Source organism: Polyodon spathula, chromosome 7 (genome assembly GCF_017654505.1).
Source record: "Polyodon spathula isolate WHYD16114869_AA chromosome 7, ASM1765450v1, whole genome shotgun sequence".
NCBI classification, from domain to species: Eukaryota; Metazoa; Chordata; class Actinopteri; order Acipenseriformes; family Polyodontidae; genus Polyodon; species Polyodon spathula.
Window position 1 is genome coordinate 14,470,777 of NC_054540.1, and position 15,071 is coordinate 14,485,847.

Consider the following 15,071-nt stretch of genomic DNA (forward strand, 5'->3'; position numbering starts at 1 on the left):
AATTAATGTTTAAAAGAGAGGGAGAGAGAAGAAAAATAAAAAACAAAAAAAAACAAGAATATATATATATATATATATATATATATATATATATATATATATATATATATATATATATATATAAAATTAAATTAATATAAACCGCAAGAGCCTTCTGCGCAGTTTTAGTATATTGTACTTGCTATAATACTAGTACATTGTAGCAGATAGTTCCGACTGAGAATTACATTTACTTAATGTCAAGTAGATCTGAAGGAATGTATTTGGGCTCAGTTTCTCTCAAGTGAGAAGTACTAATGCACAAAACAGGGAACAAAATACCGGGATACTAAGGCCAGGTTTGTTGTGCAATGTTCTCAGACCGAAATGCAGTTTGCCCCATTTTTTGTTCAAATAAAATAAATCTTACAAAACATGTTACATTAAGATGCGTTGTCTGTTACAGGTTTTGTAAGATTTAACACTTCATTATTTTGTTTATATTTTTTCTTCCACAAAAAAATTGTGCAAATTGAATGGTGTAAAGACCTTGATAAATCTGGACCTACATTATTATTATTTTTTAGCAGACACCCTTATCCAACACGACTTACAATTGTCACAATTATATCATGTTTAACCATTGTGTGTGTGTGTGTGTGTGTGTGTGTGTGTGTGTGTGTGTGTGTGTGTGTATATATATATATATATATATATATATATATATACACATACACTCACACACACACACACAAATGGTTCTGTACAAATCGAGAAATCACATGTCAAAAACATTCTAATGTGTTGTTAGAAAAAATAGGCAAATGTATCCTGAGATTTAGAATGTTTAATCACAACTGATAATAATGTAAATCTACAGTACTTAGAACATAGGCTACAACAGCATTGTGTTAATTTCTGAAAATAAGAATTTTAAGCTGCACTTACTGTCCAAGTCATAGGCACCATTGGCACAGGACATAGCACAAACAAGAAAGAAAATAAGGGTCTTCATTTTCTAAAAGCTCCAGATAGATTTTGAATGTATACTGTATATTTTTCTTTACTATAATACACTCAAGTTATTTAAACTGATAAAGTAAAGCTGGGTGTTTAGCAGTCACTATGACATCACTGTGACATTATAATTTGTTGTGATCAGATGTTCTGACATCATCTTGTATCAGCAGCAGAAATCCAGCTAACCAGTACCTTGCACGTCAGGATACGAAGGAACTATTTCTTAACTATTTGGGAGGGGTGTTGAAATGGGTGAATTTTCCCTGAATTTATCCCTGTACAGTGGAAAGATTTCTACACAGTACTGGTAGACTGTGCTGCTTAAAATATTTTAAAGGCAATTCAATCTATATAGTTGTGTTAATATACTAAAAAAAAAAAAAAAAAAAAAAAACATTTGAAATGTACTTTAAATGACTATCCATCACTGAGTTGTATTTTTTAAAAATTATCAGCAAAAAAAACAAAACATTGGTTTTAAAATAATTTAAAAGCTTCACTGCGTCATATCACAATTTTGTTTTTTAAAGATATACCACCTGGAGAGGCAGGACACCGCATAAGGATTATTATTATTGATTTACATTACAAACAGGGAATAATAATTACTCTGGGGACTCTTGGAGAATCTCCAAATAGACAACTGATTTGGCTTCAACAATGCCTTCATTCACTATATAGGCCCCAACCAGCTGTTGTGCCCAGCCAGACAAACCTGAAGGTGAAACGGTGTTAAGGTGATCAGTGCATGTTGATCATTCAAGTAAACAAATACTGTTATCAGTTTATTTATTTTTTTAGTTGGACTGTGATAATTCACTTTCAATTTTAGTCTTTAGGGAAGACATGCACAGCAGGCAGGTTTTGGAGAGCATTGTGGGTTACAGCACGGCTCCAGTGAGTGGTCAGATCCCTTTCCAATCTGGCTCTCTCCAAACACCATTGTCGCCTCAAACTGGGTCTTTAGCTGCTGTATCTTCTTTAACACCAGGTCGTACTCAGGCTGGTAGTCGTAGATCATTAGGTTGTAGTTCTCAGAGGGGTCTGTCTCCAGATCAAAGAGCAGGGGTGGGTCATGTGCCTTCAGTCCGGCAATGATGTGGCAGTCGTTGTCTGGAGTTGTTTCACTGTGTGAAGAACCTGGAGAAGCAAGAATAACAAACAGGTGGCTTAAAGTCCATAATCAAAGAAAAATGAAAATGTGAGGTGTCAAACTCAAACTTGCAGATTTGATTTAAGAAGCTGTGTAGAAATGTTCAGATAATTCCAACAGTGTCAGAAGTGATAAGCCTCCCAAGTTTTCATAAACAAACATTCAAACATCCAAGAGAAAATGTAAAAAAACATATATGTGCTTCACAAGCAACTCGTATCCATAATTACATTCATTTTGTTAGTGAATGAAAGAGCTCTAAGGGAAACAACCTTAAAGAGTCAGTATCAAGTTCACGTCTACATAAGTTATAACAATACCTGTAAGATGTAATTATCCTTGTATTCCCTACTGTAGACAAGACCATGGGTGTTGAAAACGCATCTCTTAATAAATAATTTCCAAACGTTTATAACAAACAGGATTTTATAAACATACCAATACTACTCATTTTATTAACAAGCTAACCAAAGTATAGTTCTCCTCCACTGATGAGGAGGCTGTATTTGAATGACCGGTGACTTCTAGTGCAGTGAGCAGTCTTTTGAAAACAGTCGTGTTGTTTTTAAGTAGTATTTTGATTTACAGGATTTAAATTGAAAACGTATGAAAGATTTGCTAAGGTAAACCAACAAGGTGGCTGGTCTCTGCAAAATGGGAAAATGGCAGAACACAAGACACGTTACAAACATTCTAAATAAAAGGAGTGTTAGAAAAAGAGCAACAATAGTGACAGATATTCTCTGCTTTAGTATTGTCTTCCTTTAGCTTACCTCGTGTGTAGTAATGTGCTTTGTACTTTCCATATCGCACTGCAAACACACCCAGTTTTATAGAAGGATCATCAGGATAATAGAACATTGTTTTTCTCATGCTCTGGATTGAGAGAAAAAGATGGAGATAAACCACTCATATAGTTTAACAGAAGATACTTATCACTTGTGACTCTTACATTTAGAAAGACAAAACACAATTGACCAAATTTGACTGGAAGTCTTTTTCGGTGTCTTCATTGAAGATATTGAGAAAGACTTCCAGTTTAAATGTTTGTTTCTTTTAGCATTTCTAGATATATGCCACTGACAACCACTGTAACATCAGATGGCAACTTGAAATCAAATTATGATTTTTCAGCTTTTGTTTAAAAGTTCTATCCTTTCCTGCAGCATTTCTATATTGTTCTCCCTTTAATTATATACGTTATTGATATTTTAAAGAAAACTATTCTATCGGCTTTGTTTACTTCATGTATTAATTTTGTCAATACATTTTCATAAACTTCAGGCTTTGTGCTCAAGTCAACATCAAAATATATTTAATGGGCAGTCATCCTAAGGACTAGTTTTAGAATGTGTTACCGATTGACTTGTGAACAGGATGTTGCTCATGTCGTAGCCATCAAGCTCTGCACTGGGAAGTTTTGCCTGTGCAAGAGCTGCAATGGTTGGCAGAAGGTCCAAGGTGCTTCCCAACTCATGAGTAACCCCTGAAGACATACAGGTACAGAGGGTATAAAGAATAGTGCGAGTGAGATCCAGGGAATAAAATATTCACTCTGTAGCAATGTTGACGAAACTATTCAACTCAACACTTGTTACCGAACTGTATATGCAGAAGAATGCCTTACTGTAACCAAATGGACTATGTAGTCCCATTGCAGTGAGACCTACTTGTACTCCACTTTTCTTATTTAACTGTACAGATTAAGTATGTTACTTGTATTTATTTCTGTACCTGGTTGGATTCTTCCTGGCCAGTATGCAATTGCAGGTTCTCTCATCCCCCCCTCATATGTTGTTCCTTTCCCACATTTCAGAAGTCCAGCGTTCCCCCCACGAGACATTCGCAATAGTTCAGGGCTATTACAAATAAAAGATGAAATCACAAGCCAAACTGTTTGTTTCATATAGTTTTAAAAATATATTGCCCTTTTAGAAATCAATGCCTTTTGGTTAATTTATTTAAATGCAAAGATACAGTAGCACATTTTTTTGTAAAATAAAAATAAAACTACAAATCTAGTAAAAAGCAACTGAGAAAGCTGAAATACTTAAAACTTAGTTAAAGTGTTCTGCTTGCTGCTGCTTAGTACATGTTTTAAAACAAACACCTGGTTTTACTGACCCCTATCAGCACCAATCTTGAACTACTCATTAGTACCTTTAGCAAGAGTCCAAACAAGGGTCCGTGAAACCTGATGTAAACTGTACTTATACAAATAATGGTTCACACTGCACTTCACATCTCCTACTGCCATAAAATTAGTAATGTTATGAGGTCCTGGTCTGAATTTTGTTTTTAAAGTATTATTATTAAATCCTGTCAATACACACCTACCCATTATCACTGGTGAAGAACACAAAGGTGTTATTTTGGATACCACTTGCTTCTAGTGCTTCAAGAATTGCTCCCACTGAAGTGTCAAATTCCATCAGGGCATCTCCAAAGCGTCCACGCAGTGACTTTCCTGCAGTTAAAGCACTTGCAAACTGGGGGTAGTGTGTGTGCTGAGGAGATCATTAAACAAAATTTAACACAACATCCAATACCTGCACTAGCTTCCCCTATATGCAACTGAAATGAGTTGTGTTAATGGGATTATTATAGTCTTACTTTAAATAAAAACTCTACCTTTAAAAAAAAAAAAAAACAGTTTTGACTGTTTTAGGCCACAGGGAGCAATATCATATTTTTCAAAAGAATAAATACTTTATGAAGAAAAGGCATATGAAAAAACACATTTGCTAAAAAACACATGCTTATTTAAATGAATGGTGACTTCACCCACACTAATGATTTTTGTGAAGGACAACTTGCGAGCAACTTACTTTCAGAATCGAAATTATTTCTAAATCTGGGTCACACTGACCTCCCTGAGCCAATGGCAATATCAGAACTTGGATTGCAAGATGTTCAGTTTAAAAATGGTATTGACAACAATTCAAGAGTTTACTCTGACTGTAACAGGAAACAAATGGGCCACAAATGCTAACATATTTACATAAAAATTACATGATACACACATGTGAGGCGTAGTAGAGAAAGAAAGGCTGTTTTTTTCTGGCAGACTCCGTAATGAATTCTGTGGTGAACTTCTTGTAGTGTGGCACCAGATCAGGGAAGCTCACAGGCTGCTGAATTATTGTATCGTTAAAAAACAAGGGCAGCAGGACCACTCCTTGGTCACACATCCCATAACACTTTGTGTCTGGAGGAAAGCAAGTCAGGTTCTGGCAAGGGCCCTGAGGGGGGTGGGGGGTTGGGGGGGGGAGAGACAGAGTTATGTAATTTGTTTGCGACCACATTTCTAAAGCCGATAATGTAAAACTGTATTACAGACATACTGCTTTAACATTTGGCACACCACCCTGGCTAGTGCCAAAGCAAGTCTATCAGCTCATATAGCCTGGCAAAAAAAAAAAAAAAAGTCTCTAACCAGGGGCAACTATGAAAGACATGGCTCTTCTGCCCAATACAATACCCAAGGAAACAAGGTCTGATATATCATTTTAGAGGACTGGACAACTAATGTTAAATATGTCTTACAGGGGTTATGATTCAGACCGCTGAATAACGATTATTCATGTTGGAAAAATTAAAATGTTGTTGGTTATCACATGACCTTCCTTGTTGCTATTTTGCTCCTTTTAAAAAATAAGACTGTAAGTGTCATCGTCTGTTCTGCCTCCACATCATAGGAAGTTGACAATCCTCATTACCTGGTCGTGAGAGTAAGGCACACCTAGGTAATGGTCAAATCCCTGGTAGACAGGTAGGAAGCTTCCACTGGCTCCAATGCCCAGGTGCCACTTGCCAACCATGGCTGTAGCGTAGCCCAAGGGCTTGAGGACCTCTGCGATAGTGGTCTCATTTAGTGGGAGTCCACCTTTTGACCCGGGGTAGAAGACACCAGGGTAAACTCCAGAGCGAGTCTGATAGCGGCCTGTCAACAGTGCTGCCCTGTGGGTAAGAATATAGACACAAACTTTATCAGAGAACACTTTGTCTGCAATTGTTCAAATCTTATACAATGGAAAAGCACTGGTAATTAAAATGTGTGCCTTACTTATAAGACAGAGATTACACAGTGATTTCATGCAAAAAGCAGAAAACAAGTCCTGTTTTTATATAAGTGACCATTTTATGAGTCTTTGGTGCCATCAAGTGGGTGAGATTCTGTATTACATCCAGCAACAATATACTGTATATTCAAAGCATCTGTAGGTACTGCACAGTTTTAAAAATGTTCATTGGGCTGTTTTTTTTTTTTTTTTAAGTACATTTTTAATAATAATCTTTTACATTTAGTGTTGTATAAAATTGTACAGATTTGAAATATCTAATTATCACAAAAACAGTTCCTCAAGGCTAAGGTATATGTAACCTCATTTTGGACTTTTTTGACTCCTGTCCCCAGAGTTTTGCACAGAAAAAAAAAATTTCATAACCAACATCCACTGACTGTACAAATTAAAAGTTTTTCAAACAAGGTGAAAAGGTCAACAGTTTCTGGAGGAAAAGGGCTGTGCTAGTAGGAAACAAAACAGTAAAGGCCGCTGATGGGTATATGTTTGAATAACACACATATTAATAACAGCAAAAATGTTGTTGTATCAAACTTTGTAACAGTATAAGTTACATAGGCTAGTAATTTGAAAACTGCCCAACAGTCAGTAGCCGTGTGCACTCCTCAAGAAAATACATATTGCAGGAACCTACCTAGAAGGGCTACACACTGGGCTGGCGCAGTAGAAATCTGTAAAACGCAGTCCATTGGCTGCCATTGTATCAAGGTTTGGAGTTATTGAAGTCGGATGTCCATAGCACCCCAGATCACCGAACCCCAAATCATCGGCAAAAATGAGAACGATATTGGGGCCAGTACGGCTGGTAAACCCAGTGTACCACAAGTCGGAGAAGAAAACTAGAAATACTATCCAAAAAGGCATTGTAGTAATTTAAAAAAACAACAAAAAGAACAACGAATGAGATTAGATTTCAAACAATACAGTACAGTACTTCATACTTAGTATCTTCAATTACGAAATTATGACTACACACGCTCTCGCTTCCCTTTTCTATATCCTCGTGCAATTTTCAAAAGCTAACATTCTTTCGGGTAGGGTAGTGCATTCAAATAAATATATTAGTAAATTCGTATTTAACTGTTTATCATACTAAACACTGCATGACTTCTTGTTATCGTGCTGTGCACATTAAGTCCACCAGCAGGATTTACGAACGCCACCTACTGAACGGGAGTATCAATTAACGTTTTTTGATAAAACAAATTTAGGACTCATTTTGTGTCTCCTCCCCTCAGTACAGTAGAATACTCTGTGGCTCATTCATAAAGGTGACTGTGGTTAACTAATTTATGTTTCAGGGTGTAGATGTTCAAAGCTGCAGTGTCCCAAAAACATATTGAATTTTGCACTAAAATATGATTGTGAGTGAACTTTAATACTTTAGCCTTCTGTGCGCTTTGCTTAATCAGCATCAGAAATTGTTGGCTTACTAGTTTGCTTACATTATCTAAGATAGCTTTAGCTGCAGGCACACAAGTTTCCTCTTTCTTTTAGCGTAAGTAGCGGTGTTCTGAAAAACATACATCTCCACATGTTGTTACAACTGTTTAAATAACATACCTACATTTTTTTTATTAACATTGTTACCATCCTGACAACTTTTTACACTTATAACTTTAAAGTCTGTTTCAAAGCTCTTTTCAAAATGGGCATTCTAGTGCACTGATAGTGTAAGGATTATTGCCCTGCTACTTACTTTGCAAGCTTTCTGATTGCTCTGTCACTATGTGAACTTTGTTTTTACCAATAACATTTCAGCGGAAAGTGTTTGCTAGCAGTGTGGGCTGTTACTGCTGATTTAGGGCAACACACAGACGAAGTATCAGTCCAGCTCATGATCCTCTTCCTGTTTTTTAGCCTCTCTATTTTAAAAAGGCAGCTTTTGATTTGGCGTTTTTTCTTACCTCTTGGCACCTTTTTGGGAGTCAATTACCTTTCATTTTGTAAAGCGCACAGTTTTTACACTATCTGCAATTGACTGCCAAATTATTTTTCTGATATGAAACACACACCATTTTGTTTACCAACAAAATGCACCTAAACCTATTTATGAATAATTATGAATTTATGAACATTACATTCTTCTACAGAGAACTTTGGCTTCCTAAGTCTCTCCTTTTCCTTTATTTTTTCATTTTTAAACACCATCACCTTATTCTCCAGGTATTATGTGCTAATCTGGGCAGCACACCCCCCCATTTAAGTCTTCAAGTGGTACCAGCTGTAAGATTGTGATTGGCTGGGCCCTCTCCTCTTTGTCCCTTCATCCCACTGTGACTGACATCTCTTATATACCACCCTCTTTCCCGCACTTCATTATAACTACAGAGAACTTACATACTAATAGTACATTTCCACAGTGCTAATTTAGCAGCCTCCTCACATATCTCGTTTCCCTCAGTGCTGGTACATTTCCCTCAGTGCCCACATGTGCTCCACAACAGATCCTGCCGTTGAACAAATTCTGGGAGATGTTTCTACCATTTGTGGTTGATGAAACATGACCGCATTTGAATTAGAAATTTGTGCCAGTGCAGATATTGTTTGCAAGCAAAAGAAGTGTCTGAAGGTTGTAAAAACGGCCATTTTAAAAGCCTTTGACATTTGTTTCCAGACAAATGCAGTAAAATAATTTTAAAGCATGTTTCAACAAAAATAATGAATCAACATGCTTTAAAATGATTTGACGTAAGTCATTGATCTGCAGTACAAGGTTGAGTAACCTCTGCTGGTCTACTTGAGCTAGAACGAGCACAGTACTTTTGAAATAAAATGTAATCATTTTTTGTTTGTTTTCTTATGTATTCTCTTGTATATTATTAAGGTATGATGTATATTTGAAGAATGCCTTTTTGTACCTGTATTATCTTTATGTCATTTAATTTAAACTGGATGCAGATTTTCTAATATCTTAATATTAAACCATCATGTCTGTTTTCTAACAGTCATTTCACAGGGTGGGAGCCAGGGCTGCGAGAAGAAGGGAGTGCTTTTTGCAATTTAGAATTGGAGGCTCGGCCTCTAGACAAGGGAGAGAGAAAAGGACGGGTCGGACTCCAACTGAGAGAGCCTTCTCTATGGAGTTGAGACTAGTCTTTAATGGCCTCCGGACCCCTGAAAAGACCTCTGAGAAGTCCTCTGACTTCTCAGAGAGTCATTACAGGCCTGGCTTCAAGGGTAGATTCCAGTTAGCGACCAGGTTTGACCCTTAGAGGACGAAACGGCTCATACAAAGCCTTGACGTAAGGAAGAAAAGAGAATCTGAAAGAACACAAATAACTGTTAGTTATGGGACTCAAGCACTAAGAGTAAAAGGGCCACGTCCCAGGAGCGTAAAGGAGGAAGTAAGACAGAGCCTTCTTTATTGATGCAAGATATAGCGCATGAGCTGCGAAACAATTGTGTGGCCGATGGTCCCCTCTGACCACACGAAGAACCTGCAGAGTTACTGGAACTCCAGGTCGGGGAAGTGAGACTCACTATCCCCCCAGAAGGGACCGACACAGAGGCACGCGGCATATGAAAGAAGTGAGGAGAAGGAGGTTGATTAGTTGATTAAATGATTAACTTAATTAACGATCAATCAGCGCCCAGCCACCTGACATAAAAGGAGGCCTCTACTTCCTCAGCTCCCTCCTCCTAAATGAGAAGCAGAGGCCTCCTTTTATGTCAGGTGGCTGAATATAATAAACCCAGGCAGGTAGGGGAAATTAACCCCATCCCTGCCAATTTAAAAAGGGCAGAGCTTTGCTCTGCCACAATGACACAGAAAGCAATCACTTTACCTGGAACAGGAACTTTCTTTAACTTGCTGTGTGGTTTGACAGTGGCTGCTCAATCAACACAGCCTTGCCATTACCTATGCCAGCATAAGCCTTGCAATACAGACAGCTCTATTCAAGGAACCTTGGCTATGAGGCATCCAGTTCCCAGCTGGGACAGATTTACAATCACGCAGGCTTCAGGGAGGTTCGTTAACTGCCAGCATTTACCCATTAGCCCCGTAGGAAGCCCTGTGCCTTTAAAGTTGATTCAGGCTGCATAGCTACGCTTGGGCTAGGTAAGCATAAGCTGTTGGCTTTGTTAAAGATTTTTATGATAGAATGCAAAAGAGCAGTCACAGACTAGCTTAAAGACAGATTTGAGATAATAAATTAGCAGATCGTGGGTTGTATTTCTGGAAAAATCAAGTATACTACAGATGCCAAAGCAACCACAGATGGCTCCACCAGCGTTTGTATTAGGGCTTGCATGCGACAAGGTGGTTTTTCTTCTTATTTCATTGCACTTAATTAATTAATGGGTTACTGTAGATAAATCAGATGGAAACTAATCCTAACACATTTCATAAATCCATCTTGGTAGGGTTTGTCAAGACATGCAAATTGCCTTCTGTCCAATCACTGTATCCAGATCAATTCTCCCTCATACAACAACACTGATGCCCTGATTGAATGCTATAGGTAACTATGGGAATACAATTGTTATAAATTGTGTTGGTGTTTCTAAAACTTTTGACTGGTAGTGTACTCAGTACATATATACTCGATTCACAATGCCTTTTTCTCCATATTTGTATGGCTTATACTGTAGCTGTTACATTATGGGGGGATGTTATAATGTTAATCTTGTGTTTACATCAATTTGACATACCGTGTTAGCACATTGTTTTCTGAAAAAAGTTTTAAAAAGAACAAGAAACATTTAAACCTGAATTAAATGTTTTATTTGTTTATTTTTGCTTTGGGAATTTTTTTTTCTTTTCCTTGCTGAAAAAGAATAGCAGCTTTGATAATCTAGCCCTTTGTATATTTCATATTTCATCACAGAAACAGTCAATCACTGGATCCGATAACACATCCGAATTTAACGTGTGTCTAAACAGAAAAAAAAAGATCATGTGGATTTCCTATTGCACCTTTCACACTGAGTCTGGTGATGCGTCAATTTTGGAATCGAAACAAGTTCAATTTGATCCGATTTGACGTGCGCTAAAAATGACATTGACTAATGAAAAATGACTGGGAAGACACGTGGGTTCTTGCAGTTCCCTGCAGTTCAATCTGCATCTCCATCCATTTGCGTTGCTTTCCATCTGATGATGTGGATATCCTTCTGTCTGGTGTTGATTGCTGAAGTGTAATGCTGGCTCCTGGGATCAGCTCATTTTGCCCCCCTGCACATCAGCACACACAACGGCTGCGACGCTGGCTCCGGGGATCAACGCAGTGCGGTCTCCCAAGCGCATCAGCATGACAACCATTTGGATTGCGTTAAGTAGAGTACATCTCTGGGGTCTTCAAGTGGGCACCTTCCATTCTCGGTGTTTTGTTGACTAGCCCATGACACCTCAAGAGGGCTCAACAGTGATTCTGGCATCCCAGCATCACCCCCCTCCATCCCCCACTCAGCTCAGCCCAGCTTACTTACCTGTACATCAGCGTTGTTTTCTTTCTATTGTGCTTGAGATCCCCATCCAGAATCTTTCAGTCTCAACCACAGCCAGTTGCTGCTCCTTTCTGCTGCTTCAGATAAGTTCTTCACTGTGCGACGCAACTCTTGGCCACTGAACCAGACATCACTGAGAAACCGGATTGTAGAGTGTGCCACAAATCTTCAACAACCCACCTCCACTGAGTAAACTCGGACTCTCCATCCTCGCTGTTCCGCTTCAGCAGATAGTTGAGCATACCGAAGTTTCTTCCTCTCATACGCCTCATCCACAGCAATCTCAGGTGGAAAAATAAGCCGTTGACCAACATCTGCCAGCATCTTCAAGTCTCTAGCAGCTTCCACTGGGCGAGGCTTGGTTTTAACACCTTTTCTTGGTGGTTGCTCTCCTGGATGGAGGAATATTGTCTTTTGTGTATAATGCTTTGATGGTATTGGTGGCAACTTATTGGTCAGGTTAAGCTTGTCTTCCAATGCTAAGGCCAAACATCGCAGCACCTGGTCATGGCGCCAAGTAAACCTTGAACAAAATGGATAATCTAATTGTGTGTGCTGCCAAACAAAAATTACTTTATGATAAATCTAACAAAGATTACAAAGACCCCGTTCACACTTGCAGTTTAGGCTGTCCCAGGGCCACCTTATCTCATGTGTGAACGCTCGAAAAATGAAAAGGCGGCCCTGGGCCGGATGAAATTTAGACCAGCTTTTTGATGCGGCCTAAAATAGGCAATGCTGCCTCAGGGCCAGCTTATCTGTATATGTGAACCCAACGCAGGCCCTCAAACACTCCCCTACTAGGTTGAGCATAGTAGATCAAACAATGTCAGCATTAAGAGGTAACAATTGGAACGATGCAGAAATTAACCCTTAGCGGTCCATTTATTCAGCGCATGTCAGGCGTGTCAGGTACAATTTATTTTCACACGCGCTGTTTGTTTTACATGCGCTGTTTTAATTTTTTTTTCCAGACTAAAACAGATTTAAAAGTCACTGAATCACAAAAGGACACTCAGTACTGTACAGTATCTCCAGCCAAGCCCCACCCATCGTTCACTGTATTTTTCACATACCTCTTTATAGACGTGCATACTGATAAATCCTCTCCTTATCACTCGTTTTAATAATGTGATCCAAGTCATTATTTTATTGCTATAACATCTCAAAAACTCTGCAAATGTCTGTGATATTCTTTGTGCTCTGGATGCAGAAGCAGCTATCTCCTTTATGTCCATGTTATCTCTGAATGTTGCCCTGGTGACACAAAATGACTCTATCCACTGCAAATCTGAAAGATGGATGCAGCACAACCTCTTCCCATCAGCAAGATGGATGAGTATGTATCCAAGCTGTCCTTTTGCTAGCCATTGGCATTAGATAACAAGTCATAAGGATTTGCTGGTAGAGGATGTTTGGAGGTTCAAGCTCCTGAAACAAAGGGAAAACATCCACTGTTCCCAATCCAGACAGCCATGGGAGCATACATGGAAGATGTCTGGCACAGAGCTTTAGTTTTCAGCCATGGTGATCTGCAATACCTGTGTTGGTTACTTTAGTTTTATACCTCCCAGTTAATTTTTAATAAAGTCGTAAGAGTTGTAAGATAAATTAGTTGAAACGGATTCAGTACTAAGGACATGCCACCCCGCCAATGACATTTAAAAAACAATTTGGGTAAGAGCAGTAAAACACATTATTAACCAACCCGGCATGAGGTATTTTGCTTTATTACAGCAGCTTAGATTCACTCGTGTACCAGTTCTCTACGCATGGAAACCACATTTTCACAAAATTTCATTAGTGATCTTCTAAAACAGCATGAGTAATTTACGCAAACCAGTAGCTAATTTGCATATCATCCCCCACCTTTCCCATTCATTTGTATGACGTCGGGTGAAAAGCCCAGTTTACTCGAGTAAAATAAACTGAGCGACTGGAAACCCAAAAAAGCATGTTACACAAGACATTTTTTCCAGAAAAAAAAATAAAAAAAGCATGGAAACTCCACCTTTCATACAACCTGGCAGAACTGAGCAAATGTGTAATGTGGTGTGGACAATTCAATCACACTAAACCTTGACAATTATCAGACTGGTTCAATAGATGGTGATTACATCATTCAATAGGTGATCCACATGGGATGAAAAGCTAAAGCTTTTCTAGCATGTTCTGCTCTTCTGCTTTGCTTGCCTTGCTGATAGATTGTTTTAATTTACCATTCAATTGCAAAAAACATTGCAGGCGTGACCTACATTTGTATGATTTGGTAGTTCAGAAAAGAAAAGTGGGATATTGCCAGCCCAAAGGGCTTTTTTTTTCTGGTAGTTTAATCATTTACAGTGGACCAAATATGTATCTAAAAACGTATGGTCATGAAAAACAGCACCTAAAAATTATTTTATCCAGTACTACAAACAACCTTTAAAACATTATACATAATATATGGATGTGTCTCTTATAGTTTAGAGTGATTGAAGCACAAAAAAAGTTGAACACATTTTTAGTACTGTAGATTCAACTGTACAGTATGTAGAACAGTACTGGAGATGAGTGGTTTCTTTAAATGAACCACAGTGGAAGCTGCATCAGGATGAAAAGAAAGTTCTATCAGAACTTAAGTTCTTAAGCAAAACACAAAGGGGACATTTCATTATTAATCTACTATTATGGCAGTGAACTAAAACTATAAACAATATTGCTGGCGGGTGGTGTGTCAGATTTTGAAGTAAGCTATATGTGATGCCTCTGCTTATCATTGCAGTGCAAGTGCTTCTGTTTTTATAAGGCATATGCGTTATTTATAAGGCTGTGAACAAGAATATTAACATCCAATCAACATTTCCCTAAGCCTCATGATACACTTCACAAGACTCAGATGAATAATTTAGCAAAATCGGAGAAAGGAAGAGGGCGAGAACAACCTTCCTATATTCTTGGACAGATAAAAAGGAATGAATAATTTAGTTATATAGTACAGTCAAGTCTACAGCCTAATATATGTATTTTCCAACAGCTTCATGAGTTTAACATTGTGGACTATGTTTTGTTTAACATTCAGCCAACATTCAAAGAGGCTGTGTGGTCCAGTGGGTAAAGAAAAAGGCTGGTAACCAGGAGGTCCCAGGTTTAAATCCCATCTCAGCCACTGACTCATTGTGTGACCCTGAGCAAGTCACTTAACTTCCTTGTGCTCCGTCTTTCAGGTGAGACATTGTTGTAAGTGACTCTGCAACTGATGCTTAGTTCACACACCATAGTCTTGTAAAGACCACTAGTCCACTATGAAAGGCACTATATAAAGATTATTATACAGAGATTGGTATAATATACAAAATGTAAGCTTGAAACAGTAATGGAGATTGATAACTTATGTTTAGAAT

At 38.2% G+C, this 15,071-nt stretch overlaps 1 protein-coding gene across 1 annotated transcript; it reads right to left on the reverse strand.

Annotated features, from left to right (window-relative positions):
* Nucleotides 1–811: 811 nt before the first annotated feature.
* arsa (arylsulfatase A) lies at nt 812–7,383 on the reverse strand. The gene is made up of 8 exons (XM_041254653.1): nt 6,872–7,383; nt 5,872–6,112; nt 5,176–5,394; nt 4,490–4,659; nt 3,887–4,011; nt 3,511–3,638; nt 2,926–3,028; nt 812–2,139 (listed from the first exon to the last, which is right to left on the reverse strand). The coding sequence occupies exons 1-8, from the start codon at nt 7,099–7,101 to the stop codon at nt 1,835–1,837; spliced, it is 1,521 nt and encodes a 506-aa protein (XP_041110587.1). The 5' UTR covers nt 7,102–7,383; the 3' UTR covers nt 812–1,834.
* Nucleotides 7,384–15,071: the final 7,688 nt, after the last annotated feature.